A 22,307-nucleotide genomic window follows, 5' to 3' on the forward strand; every position below is an offset into this window, starting at 1 on the left:
TACGTACAGAGGCTATTGAAATGTTTTACATGAAAATTTATATTCAAGTTAAAATGACCTTTTCTTTAAAAACAAACATTTTCTGTAATAAAGTGTTCCACCAAATGCTCCAGTTTTTCACTAAACTATGGAAAATGTTTTTAGGTTAGTTTTGCCCCCTTTTCCTTTTTTCCCCCTTTTTCTCACATTGTTTCTGTGCAAGAGAGGGGAGAGGGGGAAGCAGAGGCAGTTCAGGGAAATGTCTGGGTTCTGATTTAAGTCTTGTTTTGTTTTTAAATAACCAAATATCAAGATTTTCCATGAAGGTTGGGGGGAATGCACATTTTTGAGAAAACCTGCATTTTGGTAAATGAAGGTGAACTTATATTTATTATAGGATAGGATCTGGCTAGAGGTGGCTATAGGTCAAGGTCTCTCTGACTAACTATATCACTTTATCAGTTTCCACCTCTCGATGCCGCTTTCTGCCCTCTGCCATCTAACCCACAGTGGGGCTCTGGCTCCCTAGGTACTAAATGCATGCTTAAAAAGATGGGGTATTTGGCAAGCCTGGCTCAAGAGCTGGTGAAAGTTTGCACGCAGACTAAGGGGTGAGCACCAGGATCCATTGCAGATGTTCACCTTTAAGGTAAGGCTGGAGGATCTAATTTCAAAGCTCTTGAAGCATGAAGTAAGGACAGATTCTTGCTTTTTGATCTGAAGGAAGAGAACTATTTTGTATTTAGGATGGAATTCAACTGGGATCCAAGAGACCCAAGCTCAAATCTTGGCTCTGCACCTGAGTTTTCATGTGACCTTTGCAAAGTTTTTTACGTCTCTCTCTGCCTTGGCTTCTCCCTTGTAAATTGGAGGCCACTGTGGCACTTACTGCAGGCTTGTTAGTCTCAGGGGCTGCTGATTTCATCTGGGGCCTCCTATAAATGCAAATTATGCTGTGGATGGACCTAGTGAACATAGTGCCACAGAATGTTGTGTTCTCAAGCCAAGACAGCCTGTGTTTTCACTGCCCAAAAGTTGGGGTTGTATAGGGAATGAGGTATGTAGTGAGAGATCTACCCGGCAATAGTTTTCCCAGCACAAAATCCCAGTGTAGAGGGCCCCTGTAATATGAGCTGTGATGTGCAGGTCAGCACTATTCTCTTCCCCTAACAGAAGGCAGGGTAGAGATGCACCTATTCCCTTCACCTAATTCACAGGGAGGTAGTTAGCTGTGTTACTTTGGAGTCAGGCGGAAGGCAGGATAGAGATGCACCTTATAGACAAACTAAACCAGAAACACCTTCACAAGCTTACGCCTCTCTGATTTAGTTAGTCTACAAGTTGCACCTCTATTTTACCGGTAGTAAAACTAGAGTGTCTTGTCTTTTAGTGGTGAAGCAGAGCCAGAGTTTTACTCCATCCCAGTAATCATGATGCCCAAGTTTCAGCAGCACAATGTACAGCTTTATCACCCTCTCCACAGCCTATACCAAGTCGTGGCCAACCTACAGGATGTGTGTGATGAGTGGCACAGGCTGTTTCCGTGTGTGGCATGCAGTAGACTGCACAGCAGCAGATAGGGTGGGAAGCAGAAAGCAGAGCAGCAGGTCAGGCAGGAAAAGGGGATTGGATTAGCACTTGTGGAGGGTGCTGGGCTAATTTGTGGCATGTCTGCCAGAAAGGCTGCCCTTCACTGGGCTGTACTATATACTCCAGATGTGGTAGGATAGGTTACTTCTTACTTCTACATAGAGTTTGTCACCTGTAGACTATTTAATTAAACCCACCACATACTTATTCATTCGTCAAGGACTGTGTAGAAAAACAAGCCAACGGTGTGAGTGAATACAGTCTTTGCAATTTTCTAGTGCCTTCCACATTGGTGAATTCATCCTTACAACAACCCAGATCTTCTGACTCCTGGTCTTGTGCCCTGATCACAAGACCCTCTTTCCTCTGTTCAAGGGCATTCAGAGTGAAGGACTGAAGGATGAAACATCGCTTATGTTTTCCAACACCTAGACACAGTGGGGCATGATCCGCTTACACCACTTTAAATCTGGAGTAATGCCAATGAAGCTAGTGTAGTTGCATAAATGAGCTGAGGCCAAGATCAAGTCCAGAAGGGAGGACTTGATTCAGAATATAACCCACTAAGGTTTTTACCCCCAAGCGATAATCCCAACGCATGCATCTCAAAGCATGAATTCAGGCAGACAACAAACACTAAATAGGACACTACACACTGAGAGAGACTTGGAGCCTGTGGAGTCATGCAGATTTCTTGGAAAATAAAGATAACTCCCTGGCAACTAAATTGCTTCCTGAATTCTTCTTCTTCTAAAGCTAGGCAAAAACACTTTAAAAAATGGGAGCCCTCCTACTGTTTGAAATGGGAACCGGCAGAAGTCTGCATTGTGCTAGTATCAAGGCAAGTTACGCTTAACCGAGTGTGTCTTTATAAAGCAAAGAACTTGAGGGTGACCTCTCTCGTGCACATGGTGTCTACACTTCCTGATCCAAAGTCCACTGTGAGTCTTTCCACCTGCTACAGAGAGCTTTGGATCAGGCTCGCCTTGCAAAAACGTCTTGTGTTACCTGGGCAACAGACTTCCTGTGTTACCTGGGTAAACCATGTAGCTCTGCATCTCAAAATATATTTAGGCACATAGTAAGCACTGAAACCAGTGGGAGTTAGGTACCACAGTACCTTCAAGATATTTTAATCTGTCTGTGCCTCTGTGCCCTGTCTGTACAGGAAGGATGATAACACTTCCCAACCTCACAGGGACATTGCAGAGATATGTAAGTTAAAGACTGTGAGACACAGATGCAAGGGTAATGAGGCTATATAAAGAATAAAGCCAATTGTGCTTACTGTTAATGCCTGTTACTAAAAAACTGCAATTTCAAACACAGTTTTATAGAAGACAGAAGCAAAGCTAAGCGTGTTTTTCTACCACTAATATTTTCCTGGCCCAGACAACTGTTTCTTCTGCCTTTTTATGTCTGGTTCTTGGAGTTGTCTCTGGGAACAGTATTGCTATGTAGCTAATGTTTCTTAGGTACCCTGAAGCATGTACCTCCAACTTGCTCATTAGTCAAGTGACTTTTTCTTTTTCTAATCAATAATGGCCCTTCCATGACCTGGCTAATTTGGAAGAAAATGTGTTTATTGATCACATTTATGACTTAGCCAAGCTGCTCTGTCACTGGCACAGAGGCAGGCAGCAAGGCTTTTGTTACCACACTCCCTCCTGCTTGGCTTGACCTGTTCGTTGATTTTTCTTTTTTCTCCCTTGCCAACTGAATCAAATCCTGTAACTAACCTTTAAGGGTTTCTTAGTCTTTATTTTGTTCCTATTAACCTTCTGTTTCTCTGGATAATTCTGCAGCCAAGAGTAGGTGTGACTCCCACGTTATAAGTCTAGCTGTGCTGTTGACTCATGTGCTGTGCTCACAAAGCCAGATCCCTTTAATGGGAATGCTTATGCAATGTAGCAAGGTCTCCCAGAGCATATGCTCTTACTCAAGTTGTGAGATTTCTGCTTGTTCCTTCTGCTAATTGAGACAGAAGAGGATGGGCAGCAGTGAAGGAGATGCACCCTGTTGTATAAGCCTTTACTATGCCCTGAAAACAGGCGTGGATTCAAGGTTTTTCCTTGCTCCCCAGCTCAAAGTACTTCAGGGCAGATTCACTACTCTGATCACAAAGGGGTTAAGGGTCAAGAGAGATGCAGAAGGGCAGCAATTGCTCATGTGAGCGATGATTGTGTTGTTACATCCATTGGTCAGGGACAGACATTCAGAAAGCCTAAGCCTGAATAGATTCAATCTTTGCAGGTTAGTCTAACCTGGCTAGGCTAACTCAGTTTTGTAACCAGACAGACATCCCAGAAATACAGGCACCTGCCCACAGTGCCTCAGGCTAGAAGCCAGGGGCTGCTAAAGCAGCCTTCCCCTCCCTTCTACAGTGCTGAGCTGCAGAGGGTGTGGCCAGACCCCAGCAGGGCATTCTGATTATGCCCCACCCCTTCCTGAGCAGTCCACAAGGGAATGTTTATCACCCCTAACTCCGTGTTTATCAACCCATTAAGAAAACAAGGCCTCTTTTCATTAATTAATGGAGCTTTTCTTAAACAGCTCTTCCAAGGAAGGACATTAAGCTACCTGTTGATTGGGTCCAAAAAGCCTGCCTGCCTGTTGTCTCCCACAGCATGGACCATAGGCAGCCTGTGGTCTGCTAGCTAATGCTGAGGTGTCTACATAAGGCACAGAGGAGTGGGGAATAATCCCTGCTTAGCAGGGAGAAGCCAAGCAGACACTGTGCCTGCAAGTCTCTACCAGAGCTCTGGCCAGGGACCAGGGGGAAGGGCCAGCTCTGCTGTGGAGCAAGAGAGCCCCACCCAGCTCAGACAGCATGTCGGGATGCAGGGGGAGTCTGGGTTAAGTTAAACCAGGAAGGGGTCTGGGACATTGCATAAACCGGTTTGACCCAAATCAGTCAAGTCTGATCCTACATTTAACCAGGTTTATCTCTAACTGGTTTCAGCCATTTTCAAACTGGTTTATTTGCACTGTACATCTGTTCTGTTACAGGTTTCAACCAGCTTCTGATCACTTAAACCGGTTTATGTGTAATGTCTGTCCCTAGCCATTAAAACACTGCTCAGAGAGAAGTCTCCCCTTTCCACCTTCTTAACGTCCACTTTATGTGATCTACATCATGTAAACAGACTGGAGACTCTGACCCTTTGCATTCACAGGCTCTCATTTATACCTGTCATATGCCTTTCAGTGGCGGGGGTGGGGTGGGGAGTAGCAAAACAATGATGTGGTGAAGAATATTCTAAGGATTTAAACTATTTTCTGTTAACTATGGCCATCTGTTACCCAAACGTTAAACAGAAAGCAGCCATCCTTTTTGTAGGAGACACTAAAAAAGTGGGAGCGTATCCATTTGCCCTTCAGCAATCTGACAGACTCCTGGCCAAATGCCACCCTTGCTAGGTTGTGTGTTGCAAACCATTCCATGGTCCATGTGAGCAGGAGCTGAATTGAGCCCAAGAGCTCCAGAAATTCCATACATTCCTGTTTCCCTCTCCAGGGATGCTGGTGCACAGGGAAATATGCAGAGCCTGGCTCCGTGAGCTCCCCATGCTCCTCTGGAGAATGGGGAATTAAGAGCTGAGGCACAAAAGACTAGTCTCGCTCTAGACTGACCTGTGGGCAGAGAAGAAAACTGCCCTACAGCCTAGCATGATCAGCAGACATTTCTACAGAAGCCCAGGATTGGAACGGCAAAGACTGTTAGATTAAGGATTAAGAAGCACTGATCGGTGCAGATTAGAGGAACCTGTCCAGGGACCTGACCCGAGTCATTACAGTCCAATCCATAAACTCACGCTAGTTTTAAAAAAGAAATACATTAAAGCTCATTAAATGTTCTGGTGCCGACAATGATGCAGAATGGTGCAGAATGTAAATCACTTCAGAGGTAAAGCCCTTAATATTTTACAGTCAGTTTTTCCCAGAGCATGCTTTTAAAAGAGGAGGTTGAGGGAGAAACATTTCTGAGCCGTGAATTCCCAGTGGCACTGAGTCATTGCGGCCCTCAGCTGAAAGTTCGGAGGAAAGCAGGCTGAAATATTAACCTGAGGTTCACTGAAATGTTCCCTGTGGCACCTTTCCCAAAAGGAGATTAAACCAAGCAGCTGCTGATATGGAAACCAACTGTTTGAACTGCACGGCACTTACATATGCTAATAGCACAAAGCTACTGACTCCTGCAAACGTGATGCAGGAAATGACTAAACATTTAGTGCTTGTTATTTAGCAGTATTCCTGGAGACACGTAGGTGGTGTGGACAGCATGGTATGTGCATTAAAGTGCAATTTAGGTCAATGATTCTTTGAAAGGACCATTCTTTTTTTTTTCTTTCCTCCTTCTGTGGCAGACATTGTTCAAAGATTAACTTTGCTCAGCTATCACTCCCAAACACCACGAAACAAAACAGAAAAGGAAAAAAAGAAGTGGGATTTGTCATGTATTACTAAGGATATCACAGTGTCTCTGCTAGCTTTCATTTTTCTTTCTATTTACTTTGAACACCTTGGGGTGTTAAAGAAATTCTTTCAGACACAAGAACTACATAAGAAGGTACATTGTTTATACACAGATAGTCATCTTTTCTATGGGGTTTCTACTAGTCTAACTGATATGCCGATGAATTGTCAAACCAAGATGGAAAGCGAGTCTGGAAACTTTGGCTAAATGTGCGCTAATTAGAGGCCACCCCACACAATGATGAGATTGAATGGACCTTTTAAAAAATTCTGGCTCCTGTTTCTGTGAATCCCCTGATGCTCCATAGGTCACTCCAAGAATGCACCACCGTGTGTTACAACTGATGCTAGAAGTTGCTCTTTTAAAGCAAATCTTATACCTCCTCACATGCCTCAAAGTGAAACCAGAATGGTTCCACTTTGAGAAGGTTGGAAAATTATGACCAGCAATGGAAATGAGTTCTTCCTGGTCTTCATTTTCTGTACTGCTACACACCAGTGAGGTGAGGCAGGTCTGGTGATCCTGCACAGTGGGTGTGTGCTGCAGAATACAGCTCCCTGCACAGTGAGGCTGAGCAGAGAGGGACGATCATCAGATGAGACCTGGGAACAATGCATCTATCATTGCCTTGATCCACCAGCCGTTCCCTCACTCCCAGCCTGCAGGACAGAGTCTGAAGTCGTGCGGTGGACAAAGGACTTGGGGGAAATTTCTCTTAAGTCTGGAAGTATCAGGAATATCTCAGGAATGTACCTGCTGTGATGTCTTCAGTGAAGATGGGTAGGCTGGGAGATTCAAAAGAGAGAATTTTTTTAAGCTGACATATAAATTGAATGCTTCTGCCCCACCCTCCAGCTGGCTTGCGGGTCTAGTCAGCACATACTTCTTGCTCTTGTTCACCATCCAGAGCTCTGTAGTTTAACCAAGATGAGGTCTGCTAGTAAAAAGCACTATGGATGAGCTAGATATTAGTATTATCATTAACTAAAGTAATTTTATGATCCTCATAATCAGTCTTTAATCTATCTTCACAACCCACCTGTGAGGTAGGGGAAGTACCACATCTTATTTTACTAATGGGACCTGAGAAATAGAGAAATTAAGTGACTTGGACAAGGTGCAAACATAGGAAGTCTGTGCGAGAGCTTCAAACAGACCCTAGGTCTTTTGAATCTCAGGGTAAAACCCTAACCACTGCCCCATCGTTCCCCTCCAAAAGCAAACCCATCCCTTTATTATTAAGGAGGATTCAGGAGAAAACATTTTATTCAGGTGAAACAGAAGCTGTATAAAAATTATCAAAGTTCATAAAAATGATCGTCTTTGCTAATATTTAGCTAATTATGCGGATACTGAGGTCAGTGAGACTTGAAGGCTCCGGATCCTTCTGCGAGGCATTCAGAAGCTCTTATGAGCGTGCTGTAAGTAAGAGAAAAGGGATCAAGTGGCATGACCAATGGGGCTCACAGTAATCTCCACTTTAGGCCAAAGCCTGCAGCCATTACGCTAGGAACAACCTCACTGACACGAAGGTTTATGCTGTCTAAGGGCTTTCTGACTTGAATCAACAGGAAGACTCCAGATGTCAGCAGTACTAGTGGAGGTGAAGGCTGCAGGTTATTTGCCTGCAGGGAAGAACAATAAGTCTTTCTGCTATTGTTTAAGACAGTACAGAGGTTTGTTGTTATTTGTTTGCTGATGAGCACTGGCAGCTTGCAATTTGAGAAGAGTGTGTCCATTAAAGAATATGTTCACTTAGAATACCATCTACTGGTCAAACTGCCCATGTTTTCCCTTTCAGGGCAAGCTAAACTGTAATACAGATTGAAGAAAGTTCATTTGCATCCATTCAATAACTCGTGTTCAGAACAGTTATCATTAAACTCGACCTCGCCCCTGTCTCCAGAATAAGTGAGTGTCCTACAGGATCTATCATGTCCATGGTATCACAAAGCACTGTTGGAGATGGAGTTAGGTTAAATGCAGGTAATGCTGTGGCAGCATAGGCAAAGCTGATGGCTGCTATAGGATTACTAGAGCCCACGCACAAGTTCAGATATTAAAACTAGCTTTTATGAGAGGGAAAGCTGACCGTGGCACAGAATTGATTCCTCCTTTCCATGCAGGGTTGCATAGGCTTTATGGTTGCCGTTTGGACAAGCGCCAGGGATAGTCAGAAGAGAGCCCTATTTATCATCTTTTCCAAAGAACAGCACCTGTAACAGTCTCCTACCCTGCGTGTGAACCCCCTAACCTTCTGACCCTGTGGCAATCCTGCTATTAGTTGAGTCATCTCCACATTTAACAGTACAAACTTGTTGGCTGTCACTGCCTATTGTTGAACCAGGGGAGGGGCTGCAACTAGGATGTAAGGCAAAGGGATTTCTCACAGAAGAGCTAAATTGCTATGGATGACGCTTATGTCTCATGCCATTCACTGAGGCCAGGCTGCACTTCAGCATTAGTCACTGTTACAAGAAAACCATTCTTAAAATCAGTGGAAAGAACTAGGTATGAGTGGCCTCTCTGGAGATGTATAGCTCCTGGGATGCACCCGCCTCTGGTCAGGCAGTCATGAAGTGTCAGATTTAGAGCAGACATATTGTGCTTCCGTATGAGTTGCAGCTTCAATAAAGCGCTTCTTCAGGTCAGGGGAATGTGGAGATTTATCTGGTGTCTATCTCCTTGGGAGACCAGCAAAGGCCTGAAATCAGAACTAAAATACAAGAACCCTTTAAGAATACATCCAGCTTCTCCATACTTACATTATAGAAAGAGATCACTTTATTTTTATTTATTTTTTTGCTTGATTTTTTGTTGTTGTTGTTCTTTGCTTTCTTTCATATTCTATTACTAGGGACTATTCCAGGGCACCCGCATTTTGTTTTGTACGGTTTCCTCTGCTGCTGCTGCATCTGAGATCAAAATCAGCTGGGGGTGACATCATGAACCTCTCCACGGAAATGGACTGATGTAGTCAATTGGCCAACACTAAGTGATTCTCAGGACCGTTCTGTCTGAGGCAAAAATACTTTGTAAAAAGGGAGTTAAAATGGAAATGTTCTCAGACCTGTTGCCAGGGGGCAGGCAGCCATATCACAAATACATTACCAATGTGCTTACTGGAACCCATGCTGGAAGTCTCAGCAGTCTGGCCATGAGGACAGAACAATCCTTCAAATGTAGGGGAATGCTTCCAGATAAGAGTATAAGCATGTTGGGAGGGATGCTTGAAGAGCCATTGCCTCAGCTCTACTGGCTATTTTTCAGGCAGACTGATCCAACCCCATCGGAAGTCTATGGGAGTCCTTATGTTGATTTTGGGTCAGGCCTTGGATTTTGGTCACCAGAAAGATAAGTGGTCAGGGATGGACAGATTTGAAATGACGTATAAATGATGTACAAGTCTTCGTTTACCATCATTTAAACACAAGCAGCCCATAGAAATGCAGGAGGAGGTGAGAGGTCTGCCATTACTGTTGATTCTAGAGAGAACAGAGGCCATTAATAATCACGTTGGAGTTCCTCTCCACTACAGATCTCTGTCTCACCTTCTTAATTATGCAAGAGAAATGGTCTTGCCTTTGTTCAGTTGCTACCCTGAGATTTCTTGAACCACTGCTTTCTCACTTGTCTTCAGTGTTATCACTTTTGACTGCAGATGGTCTCACTGCAGCAATTATTACTCAGAACCCTCATTACTTAGGGCTCCTTCAGTAAGGGACATATTTCAGGCACATGCCTTGGGAAGTAGTCATGCAGGTCGCATGACAACCAAAGTCATTTGGGGGGGGTCCTTTTTCACTCCATCTCTTTCAGTCAGGCTAACCACCTCTTAAAGCATGTGAACCAAGTGAGACATATACAGTGATTAGTCAGTGTTTAAAGTTAAAACTGTTAGCTTGTATTTCAAACAAAATAGCTTCGTTGTCTGACAATAGCAAACTATGTAGAATGATTTTTTCTATATTTCTATGTTTTCTTACTGTTTTCTTTTGTGCATGTGTGTGTGCATGCTTAAACTTTTGAGTTAACTATAACAGTCTCTTGTAACACACCTCTTAAGGGACCGTGTGTTTGCATTTGTGAATAGCAAGGAACCTGCGGATTTTCCCTTTTCATAGAATCATGGAAAATGAGGGTTGGGAGGGACCTCAGGGGCTTACCTCTAGTCCAACCCCCTGCTCAAAGCAGGATCATCCCCAGCTAGATCATCCAAGCCAAAACTGTCCAGCCGCATCTTAAAAACCCTCACCTCTCTGGATAACCACCACCTCTCTGGATAACCTGTTCTAGTGTTTTACAACCCTCCTAGTGCGACACTTCTTCCTAATATCATCTAACCTAAATTTCCCTTGCTGCAACTTGAGACCATCGCTCCTTGTTCTGTCATCTGCCACCACTGAGAACAGCCCAGCTCCATCCTCGTTGTAACCACGCTGCAGAGAGTTGAAGGCTGCTATTAATTCCCCTCTCAGTCTCCTCTTCTCTAGATTAAATATGCCCAGTTCTCTCAGTCTTTCCTCACAAGTCATGTCCTGCAGCCCCAAACCATTTTTGTTGCCCCCTGCTGGACTCTCTCCAATTTGTCCACATCCTTTCTGTAATGGGGGGCCCGGAACTGAATGCAATAGTTCAGATGTGGCCTCACCAGTGCTGAATAGAGGGGAATAATCACTTCCCTTGACCTGTTGGTGACACTCGAACCAATGCAGCCCAGGATGCCATTAGCCTTCTTGGCAACAAGGGCACACGGCTGGCTCATACTCAGCTTATTGTCCACTGTAACCCCCAGGTCCTTTTCTGCAGAGCTGCTGCCCAGCCAGTCAGCCCCCAGCCTGTACCCGTCCACGGGACTGTTTCATCCTAAGTGGTGGACTTTGCACTTGTCCTTGTTGAACTGCACAACATTTCTTTTGGCCCAATCCTCCAATTTGTCTCAGTCAATCTGAATCTTAGCCTGACCCTCCAGCATAACTACTACTCCCCCCAGCTTGGTGTCGTATGCAAGCTTGCTGAGGGTGGACTGTATGCCACCTACCAGGTCGTTCACAAAGACATTGAACAAAACCGGCCCCAGGACTGACCCCTGGGGCACTCCACTTGATACCGGCTGCCAACTAGACATTGAGTCATTGATTACCACCCTCCAGCCATTTTCTATCCACCTTACAGTCCATTCATCCAGCCAGTACTTCCTTAGCTTGCCTGCGGGAGACTGTATCAAAAGCCCTTGTACAATCAAGGTACTCCACATCCACTGGTCTCCCCACATCCACAGAGACAGTCACTTCGTCATAGAAGGCAATCTGGTTGATCAGACATGCCCTGACCAACTTGCCCCTGGTGAATCCACGCTGACTGTTCCTAATCACCCTTTTCTCCGCCAAGTGCTTAGAAATTGATTCCTTGAGGATCTGCTCCATGATTTTTTCAGGGACTGAAGTGAGGCTGACTGGTCTGTAGTTCCCTGGATCCTCCTTTTTCCCTTTCTTAAATATGGGCACTATGTTTGCCCTTTTCCAACCATCTGGGACCTGTCCTGCTCACCATGAGTTTTCAAAAATCATGGCCAGTGGCTCTGCAATCTCATCAGCACCCCTGGCACCCTCAGGTCTATCCCGTCCAGCCCCATGGACTTGTATAAGTCCAGCTTTTCTAAATAGTCCCTAACCTGTCCTTTCCCCACTTCTGGCTGTTTGCTGCCATAGCCTGGGAGCTGAGGCAAAAAAGGCATTGAGCACTTCAGCCTTTTCTGCATCCTCTGTCACTAGGTTGCCTCCCCATTCAGTAAGGGACCCACACTTTCCCTGATTTGCCTGTTGCTACCGACATACTTGTAGAAACCCTTCTTGTTCCCTTTCACGTCCCTTGCTAGCTGCAACTCGAACTGCACTTTAACCTTCCTGACTGCATCCCTGCATTCCTGAGCAATGCTTTTACATCTTCCCTAGTTATTTCTTCAAGTTTCCACTTCTTATAAGCTGCCTTTTTGTGATTTTAGTTTAGTGAAGAGTTCCCTGCTAAGCCAAGCTGGTCTTCTGCCATACTTGCTAGTCTTCCTGCACATTGGGATGGTTTGTTCTTGTACTCTCAGTACAGCTTCTTTAAAGTACAGCCAGCTCTACCCTTCAGTCTGGCTTCCCAGGTGATCCTGCCCATGAGTTCCCTAAGCAAATCAAAGTCTGATTTTCTGATGTCTAGATCCTTACTCTGCTGCTCTCCATCCTTCCTTTTTTCAGGATCCTGAACTCAGTCATCTTGTGGTCACTGCTGCCCAAGTTGCCATCTGTACTACTTTCCCCACCAATTCTTCCCTGTTTGTGAGCAGCAGCTCAAGAAGAGCATGGCCCCTAGCTGGCTGCTGCATCACTCGCCCCAGGAAGTTGTCCCCAACACTCTCCAAAAACTCCCTGGATTGCCTGCGCACTGCTGCACTGCCCTCTTGGCACACCAGGGTAAGTGAAGTCCCTCATGAGAACCAGGGCCTGTGATCAGAAAACATCTGCTAGCTGTTTAAAGAAAGCCTCATCCACCATTTCCTCTTGGTGGTCCACAGCAGACCTCCATCACAACACTGCTCTCCGCTCTGACCCTAACCCAGAGACTTTCCACAGACCTAGCTCCAGTTTCATACTTGAGCTCCAAGCAATCATATGGCTCTTTTACATAAAGTGCACCTCCTCCTCCTCTTCTCCCCTGCCTGTCCTTCCTGGACAGTTTGTACCCATCCATGACAGTGCTCCAGTCACGCGAGCTCCCATCAAGTTGCTGTTATCGCAATCACATCATAGCTCTGTGACCGTGCAAGGACTTCCCATTCTTTCTGCTTGTTTCCCAGGCTCCATGCATTCATGTACAGGCACCCGAGGTAACTAGCTGATTGCCCTGATTTCTCAGGAAGTATGAGAGCCCCCTCCTGCTTGCTCTTCCTCCAGGTCTCCCACTTCCCCACTAACCTTAGGGCTTTGGTCTCCATCCCCTGGCGAACTTGGTTTAAAGCCCTCCTTGCTAGGTTAGTGAGCCTGTGAACATGCTCCTCCCTCTCTTCGTCAGGTGGATCCCATCTCTTCCCAGCAGTTCTTGTTCTTGGAACAACATCCCACTGCCCCCTGCCTGCCCAGCTGCAGCAACAGTGGCAGCAAAGAGTTGTGCCCCTTGCTACTGCCAGGTGGGCAGGGGGCACCTCACCATGGCAGTGCAGGGCTTGCACCAGCAGAAAAAAGCTTCCCCGCCCAGCCCCACCATGCTGGGTCCCACCCGCTGGGCTGTGGAGACACTGGGGGAGGGCAACAGGATGGGGAGACCTGAACCGGCAGCATGCAGCCTGCATCCACCACCCTGCCGCCAGGCTTCACTGTGGCTGTGCCGCCCCTAGGGTAGGGGAGAGCAGGCTACACGCTCCACTGCGCTGCAGTAGCCTCCCGCAGACAGCAGCCAGGGCTTGAGCACTGCTGCAGGGGGTAGGGGGCTGCAGATCTGGGTCCTTGGCCCTATAGCCCTAGCAGCTGGAGGGCCCCATTGGCAGGGCTGGGAGGGCAGGGGGCTGGTGGGGGGTGAGGGGCACCAGCAGGGCCAAGGGGCTGTGGCTTGGGAGTGAGGGGCCTGGAACTGTGTCCTGGTGAGCTAAGGGGTTAGGAGGAGCTCTGATTTTCCATAATAAAAAACCCAAAATCAAATAGCAAGATGTATAGGTATTTAGAACTGATTTTATCACAGTGATTGAGGCACTGGTAGGCTTTCAAACTGCTTTACAGTTAGAACTATATCAACAAAACATTGTATTCAATTGATACCTAGACATATAGTGGCATTTCATTTTAATCACAGATTTGGGGGTCTTTATCGAGAATTTGCCATTTTAAAACCGAGAAAATCAGGGTCTCTGGTGAATAGTAACATTTCAACATGGATGTGTGCCTCTTCCTAAATACAAGTATTGTGCCATAAACATATTACTAGGCAGCACTAACCAAAGTGCATCCCGCATTCTCCAGATCTTGTTCAGTGCTTCACGCATGGACCTTTACTTTCATCTCAGAAGCACAACAACATGGATGGGATTTGTTTACAATGGTTGGCAGTATGGATTGCAGCCAAGCTGGTAACAGCAAATGCTAGGAACTGGCAGAAAGGGCAACAGCTGGTGTGATGAAAAAGTACATATTTGTTTGAAGACTCTGGCTAGAAATCCATTAGAGACATCCAGACTGATTCATGTTCGTCACCCTTACCAGATGACATCAAGGACAGCATCATGCCAGCTCTTTTCCAAAACATGGATCAAAGCCAGCTCTCTTTCTGGTACATGGTTTGGAGGCAAATGACTATTCTATAGGTAGGATCACATGTATGCAACCAAGCAGTGTCAGAAGTGAACAGTTTTCCTTTCTAGATATAAAATAAACATCTAAATTGTTGGTAGGGGACATTTTCTTATGCCAGTATTATTTTATCATTGTATATTTGTTTGTTGTACAACATCCTGCAATTAAATTAAAATGTCAAAGACTTTACAATCAATAGCTCTCTGACACCAGCACGAGCGAGGCCCAAATAGCCCCTTTCTCACTTTGTGCCCAACGGTTTCTGAGATATCTGGTCAACTTCATGAAATGAAGCAGGAAGGCAGATGGCTGGAACACGTATGGTACCAGACCCACTTATAATCCAACCAAGGTTATACATAACAGAGCCATGAAAGGACTTCACCCTTAGATATAAACATAAAATGCAACTGCTCCCTGAATTAAAGCCATTTCATTCATCTTGATCACCTGAAACTAACCCTCTGTCCCGCGTGTTCTTGCAGAAAACCTTCTTGCTTTGGAGACCAAATTCAATTAGAATTAGATTAAGGGTTCATCCAGACCCAGAAAAATGGTAGCAGCCCAGAAGCAATGCCCATCCTTTCAGCCTTGTGAGGCTCTCACCCAAACAAAAACCTGATGAGAGGTTTTTTTCTCATCAGCTGTCAAAATTAACCCTACCACTCCTGGTCAGTGAACTCTAACAAAGGATCCCCCACCCGAACTGAAATGATCAGGGCCTCCTTCAATCAAGACAACCTACCCACCTGTTTAAAGATCTCAGCGTGACCAATTTTAAAGGAGCGCATTGTGCAAACAACCTCACCAACTGCTGTAGTATCTAATGCTTTGGCAGGATCATTGAGAATTAGTGGCACTCAGTGGCACCAGCCTTCTGCCAGTATCTTGGATCCATCATGTTGTACCGCATTTTATCCAAGGGCCCGACACAGAAAGAACCCTTCTGGGTTGGAACAGGAAATAAACTTTGATGCTTATATAGTTCTCTCTCTCTCATACACACTCACACGCACATGCACCTGCTACACAATAGCATTTGCAACTGCCCACTTTTCTAGTGGACAGTCCATTTTTCCCTCTCATTATAACAAGACCTCTATTCAGAGTGACGTTTGCAAATGTACTAATCCAACCAGGAGCTGGTGTCTGATCAGGCTGTTTAATCAGATTGCACACAACAATGATATCAGCTGATGATCAGAACCTTCCAGTGCACACACCTCAAAGTAAAACAGGACAGAGCCAGACACCAACCCATTCAACAAGTTAACCTCTTGATAACCAGATCTCTCACCCCCCTTTCATACTCTTTTCCAATACAGATTGTAAAGACCTCCTTGTAAATTTATATAGCTGGCCATACGTAGCTGTAACATTCACCAACATGAGCAACTAACAGTAATAGCTAGACACCCAGAGAATACAAGAAGAGGTTCATGCCTTTGATGTCTCCACTCCCAGCCAGCCACAGGAGTGAAATGTCCATATGCCAAATTATGGCTTCCTGTGTGGTACCAATGAATGCCATCCATCGGGGGCTAGGCTTGTGTTTTGAACACAGACACCAAATTAAAAACATAGGTCTTCATGCTTCCTGCAAGGTGCTGGACTCTGCCTTCCAAGTAATACCAAGGAGTTGAGGGAAGTTTCCATTCCCTGTGAGGTGTTCAGCAACTTGGAGGCAGTGGCTCTGTCATGCCCAGAGCATGCATTGCTATGGTACACTGCATAGCCCACAAACATGTCTTGGAGATAAAAAGGTCCTATGGATAATAAATATCTGGGTTTGGGTTCAAGTGGTATGCACAGCAGGGGTGCAAGGGTGTCGGAAGTCCCCACACACACAAGGGAACTTAGAGAAGGACCCCCAGTGCAGACACTACTCTTTTGAAATGGCACTGTCGCTCCCTGCTACCCCAGCATGTGATGTGTGTAGGAAAGCAAAAGGTGTTCTCACCAGCTTGAATAAGAACTAAAACAATGGCAGCAGATTTTATGCATCCAAAAACCAAGCATTACAGCCCTGCGGGTAACCATCTAATTCCAGCCAGACTCTCCAGCCCAGCTGCACAGACTGACAGTGGCTTAGGGGTGTATTTTCACACTTATCACACTGATGTTGATGGGAGGTCCACAAACTGAATACATGCAAAACACGTGGGAGAGGCAGAGGATGATGAGAGGAGCAGTGGCTGTGGTACAAGCACAGTGCTTGTTGGGGAGGGCATGGGTCACTGCCAGTGGGCTGCAATGGCTATGAGTGATCCTCTAGAACATGCTAACTGCAGGCAAGCTCACAAGTAAGGAATCATACACCTGTGTGTTCCTTACTCCATGTGCATACTTCATTTTGTCTCTTTGGGATACCACCTGAGGCACTTGGGAAAACTTCCTTAAAGACAGAGATCACTGCCCAGTTGAAAAAATAAAAGGCTTCCTTTGCTTTTGTCTCTCTGCTCTCTACTAATGCTGTGTTTCTCCTCTGTTCACTTTGAATTCACTATCCTGCCTTGCGATTACAGCATGCTAAAACGAGTAGTGAACTTCCTGATGAAGTGATTACTCTTAAGAGTCCAAGGAACAGCTTCCTCTAAGTCAGGTTTTGTGTTTCTTTACTCCGTGCTCCAGCAGGAAAATCTGGGTAGTGTGGTGAGTAATGCAGCCCCTTTGTAATGAAACATCACCTTGACGGCTGATGAAAAGGTGCGGCTGCTTGTCAGTACAGATCAATGCAAATCTCCTGCACTGTTGGTGCGGTCATGTTCTCCTCTTGGACCAACGGTGGTATGGCTTGCCGTGGACTACCCTACCACCATGGACACCTGGACTTAGGAGGACATCCACCCCCTCTCCGCTGAAGCTCAGATTCTGCTATTCTTTCTTATTCAGGACAGTGCCTTGCTGGCGTTTGGTAAGATGCTGCCAGGCCTACATGCTCCAAATAGTACCCTTCACTCTGAGAAGATCCAGTGATGTCAGCGGGGCTGGCCATGGAGTATGGCCTGAAAAAGCTGTGAGGGGATGGGGCAGGAATCGGCCCATTGACAATCCATTCCTTTAAGTCTGAAATTAGGCTCGTGTAGTCAGGTATGACTCAATGGCCCTGATTCTCTGCGATGACACAGTGGTGAGTTGCAGCCACAGAGAGCTGGCTGTGGCTTTCTGATCTTCCTCTCTCCTGTCCCTGTGAAATTACAGCACTAGTGGCTCCACTCTCATTTCCATCTTTATCATCAGCTCTCTTCCCTCCAGAGGATCAGATATAGAGGAGCTTGCACACCTTCCCACTCCTGACATTCTCCCTCCTCCACTTCTAACCCCTCACAGAGAAAGCAGTGGGCAGATGGTGTAGGAGGAAGCAGTGCCACTTCTCTCAGTTTTATGCCAGCAGAAATTCCCTTTTTGCAGAGGAAATTCGCCTGTGACAATCTCCAGATGGTTTACTTGCACTTTATGCTATGTAAAGCAGCCCTGCGAACTCAGAGGACAGGAGAGCCTGGCCTGTGTGAATAAGGGTGGCAGAATGGGGCCCTAAGGATAGGACATCTTACCACCTTACATACCTCTACACAACAGGTCTGTAGCCAGCAAACCCCTTCCCCAGCAGCTATACACATACCGTTGATGTGATCTCTAGGGTACATCCATCCCACCAGCACTGTTTCCACTTTCATCTTCAGGGCCCTTTCATTCCTTTTTAAGTAATCTGAAATCACCCTCCCTCATCTCAAAGGAGCGGAGGATTGCTTCTCAGTGGGTGCATCTATGCATACACTTTACTGCGGAGTTGACTAATTAGCTCTGCAGTAAAGCATCACAGTTGACACGTGTGCTGGTATTTGAGTGCAGTAAATGAACTCTGGCATAGGATAGTACTGTCCGGACTAGTACTTTCCTATGGTGGAGTAATTACATGTCCAGAAACGCACATGTAGATGGTGACAGGAGCTGGCTGAGGCACAAGGTGCTGAAGTGTGGGGGCTGCCTGCCTCATGGCACCACATCTTGGCACCGTTGTGCCCCAGCCACCCGACGACACCACCTGGAGCCTAAGGCTGACCCCCCGGGCCCTCTGCCAGACCAGGGCTGCTCCACCCCAGCTCAAAGTGCTGCAGTGCACGTGTAGACGCTGCGCCCAGGAGCAGCTGACTCCAGCGCAAACTGCACCAGAGTTTATTTTGCTGCCTTAATACCATATGTAGATTTACCCAGTGTATGTTGAACTAAGATATGCCAAACTAAGAGGCGGTATTAGTGTCAGACTCCCAAAGCACCATTCTTCTGCTACAGCCTTTCCTTTGGGACCCATATCAGGAAAATATACTTACTTGCATATATTACTATGGTAATACAGTCCACTAACCTTCAGACTAGGTCTCTCTCTCCATTTTCCATAGTTTTGTCCCTTTCCTTGGTGTTTATTCCCATCTCCCTCTTTAATTCTGTCTCGCAGCTCCTCTTTTCCCTGCTTTGCTGCCTCCCTTGCATTCATTCTTATATCTCTTCCTCCTTTTTCCCTTAAAATGGAATTCTTCTTTGCTGAATGCCAATTTCTTTCACCACCATAGGACAATTTTCTTGCAATTTCCCAGTTCATCTAATAAAAGGTATCGTTTTGGAACCAGGAGTTCTAGGTTTTGGACGATTTCCTTCACCAGCGTTTCTCTCTTTCTCCCTGCCTCACCCCGGGAATCCTGCTTTGTCCTCTCACCCACCCAAGAGTTTAGCCTCTGCTCTTATTTCTCCCCAGGCTTAGTCCTTGTGGTGTGCATTTGTTTTTAGATCACATGTACCAGGTGATTCTAATCTAGCAATTCCAGGAAACACCACAAAGGCAGATATAGGAGCATATTCTGCTATCAGCTACACCCATAAAACAGCTCACTGAGTTCACTGAGATCAGCCATGCTGTGTAAAGACAGCTATGCAAAAGCAGAGCAAGCAGGACAAGACATAGATTTCCCTATGAAAGATAACGTGAGAGTCCAGTCCAGACTGATGCTTTTGGAGGCCCTAGTGGCTTCCTTGCAGATAACTGACTCTGAGTAACATTGCATAGCTTTTATTAAAGGAAATTTTCTGTACTCCCAGCTGCAGGATATGACTGAGCTTGTGGCTGTTGTAAGGGATGGAAAACAGAATAACAAAGCAGCTCAAGATTAAATTGCTCTGCTAGTGTCTGTGCACCTGGAGTGAAATGGAAAGATGAAGAAGCCAAGCCTTTACATGGCTTATAAAAGGGGATATATTAGCTTCAACCTGATTAAAATTCCTCACAAACACTCTGCAAGTTTAGCTCAGTGATCAATGAATGGTCACGAATTTCCTTAAGCTCAGGGGTTTATGTGTAAGAAATTGTTGCATTAGGATAAAGCTATATAGAGCACGTTCAAATTGACTAACTAGGAAAAGCAAACACTTTGGTTTTAACTTTTTTTTTAAAAGAAAAGGTTTTACACTTCATTTTGTCCATCAACAATTGTATTTTTAAAATCAGCTTAAATTGAGATTAATAGTAAAACAAGACAATTTACTTGATGATAGAAAAAAAATGCAACGGAGAGGAAAATAAAAGGGGTTATTATGTCCATGATAATTTTTCCTTCCAAATAACTTGTTTTTGATAGCAGCTGATAAAAGATGGAAGAAAAGTTTAGGCCTTATGAATGAACAAAGCAGTTTCATCCTGTGGGTTATCCACTGAAAACACTAAAGGAAGATGCTCATGTTTTATGGTAGCTAATGCCAAGCACTCAAAAGCCATTGGTTAAGCCACCCAAAATCATGAAAATGCCTTATAAATCATGAGATTTTCTTTAAAATCATAATAATGCATTTGGGTTTCTTTTTGTTGGTTTATGCAAAAATAACAGCCAGCACTTTTTAGACTCACAAGAGCCAAAGCACTGGTATAGAAAAGGCAGATAGATGCATTGCATACCTATTTATAATGGAAGCTGCATTACCATCCCAAACTAACACAGATTAGATGAGAAATACCCTTGGTTATTTCACCTTCTCTGTAGCTGTGGGTGGTGACAGCTTTCAACAGACATATTGTGACTCAGAGTAAACTGGAGTAGCACTTCTTCCCAATTTCCTTCCTGTGTCCTTCGAGAAACAGCCCTACCAGCTGGCCAAGAGGAGCCCTGCCTCACCCAGATGACCATTTAGGAACATTGTAAATCTCACTGATCTTGGGCAAGAGCAAATTAGAGTGAACAGACAGCTCTAGTGGCACATTTTGGTGCTAAGGTGGAAGAAAGAGCAGACAGTACACTTGTCTCTGGGTTTGAGGGGGGTGCATGGGTGAAGACCTAGAGGTTTAGAGCCCCCGAATACAGGGATGAGACCAACCTGGGATAGCATCTAGCCTCCAACTGCAGAGGGCAGAGAGGATGTTGTTTAGCGGATACCAAGACCCAGATGTCTTTGAAGCCCATGGACTCTGTCCTCAAAGCTGCATTGGTATCCAGAGCCCCTACACTTTTTGTCCATGAGGTTTTTGGCCAATCTCTCCCAAGCAACTGAAAATGCACTGTTCACTATCCTACCCACTTCACCAGCATCTGCAAAACCCCTCCTGCACAAGGATGCAAAGTAAAGCTAGGCAGCACATGAAAGGAGCAGCTCTTCCCTCCTCTCCCCCCTGGCATGTCACCTCTATAAGACTAGGAAGTCCCCTCTCCCCCAAAACTGGAGACCTGGAAGTCCTTCTGTGCTCTTTCCCAAGGTGGCAGTATTTGGCACTATGTTAGGGGTCAACAACATGTGCCCTGTGTGGATAATATTAAGTGAGAGGTCTCCTCTGACTGCCTGCACGTGGATTTGCCTTACTGCAAGGACACGCTTGTAGGAACCAATGCATGTGACTCCTATTTCCCTTGAGGCTGAGGCTGCCCAGAGCTCAGACAACTGGTGCCGTACTGATGACAGCATCATGCACATGTTGCTGCTCAAATGGCTTGGATTCACAAGTGTGTGATCAATGCAATCGCCTTGTGCAAAGGGCAAGTGTGACTATTACTAGTTGAGTTGGAGACCCTGTGATCATGCCTCAGCTTTTTCCGAAATAAAAGTTGAATCCAAGTTGGAGCAATAGTTTTGAACAGAAACAGATGCAGGGCTGTGCTCGTTCACAATGGCCAACATCGGAGTGTCTGTGTTGTCTGGGTAGAGCCAACTCTGAATGTCTGAGCAAAATATCATAATTGCACCTCTAATAAAAGTAACAGTACAAACAAGAGTCCTGTGTGCCCATTGACCACCTTCCTTTCCATAGCTCCAACTAGGATTCAGGCATCTTAAATCCCAGGCCGTTTCCCCTTCATTCGCTAAGGCGTGGTCCCCTCGGAGCCAGAATCTCAGGGCAAAGGGTCATATAGTCACATGGATCCAGCTGCCCATGGGTTAAATTTCTGGCCTTGCCAAAGACTTCCTCTGTGCACACATGCCTAGGCAGCCCTCCATTGGCAAATGTCATTTATAAGCACCCCTCAGGAGACTTTGCGTGATGCACTACATAGTTATCAGTGTGATCAACCACAATTCTCCACCCTTCCTCCAGCCCCTCCCTGTCTAGTTTTACTTCCCATGGCATCGTATCTGCTGGCAGTTTGTATGAGATTTGGGAACGGGATCCTCTTTTTTTTATTATCCCTTTTTGGATCCACCTAGTATGATCTCAGAGGCTATAAAAATGATAGATAAATAAATAAATAAATAACAGTTGCATAAGAGTGAACTGGGGGCGGGAGGTAATGAATAGGAAATAAAGTACAAGTCTGCTCTATTTAAATCCTATCCAGGGTCTTCTTGGGAAGGAGAAAGAGCCAGGTTCTTCACAGTTAAGAATGAAAGTCTATATTTAGTGTGTCCCATTGTGAGGTAAGTGTGCGTGAGTCAGAAATGAGTGTTGGATGTTACATAAC

At 45.5% G+C, this 22,307-nt stretch overlaps 1 protein-coding gene across 1 annotated transcript in view; it reads left to right on the forward strand.

Annotated features, from left to right (window-relative positions):
- Positions 1–22,307, forward strand: part of LOC149855902 (uncharacterized) — a 60,303-nt gene that overhangs the window by 27,217 nt on the left and 10,779 nt on the right. Inside the window, exon 3 of the mRNA XM_090022301.1 lies at positions 22,185–22,263. Coding sequence (XP_089878427.1) covers positions 22,185–22,263 — 79 coding nt within the window. The remainder of the gene's footprint in view (positions 1–22,184; positions 22,264–22,307) is intronic.

Source organism: Crocodylus siamensis, chromosome 11, assembly GCF_052110815.1.
Source record: "Crocodylus siamensis isolate JL-2025a chromosome 11, ASM5211081v1, whole genome shotgun sequence".
NCBI lineage: Eukaryota > Metazoa > Chordata > Crocodylia > Crocodylidae > Crocodylus > Crocodylus siamensis.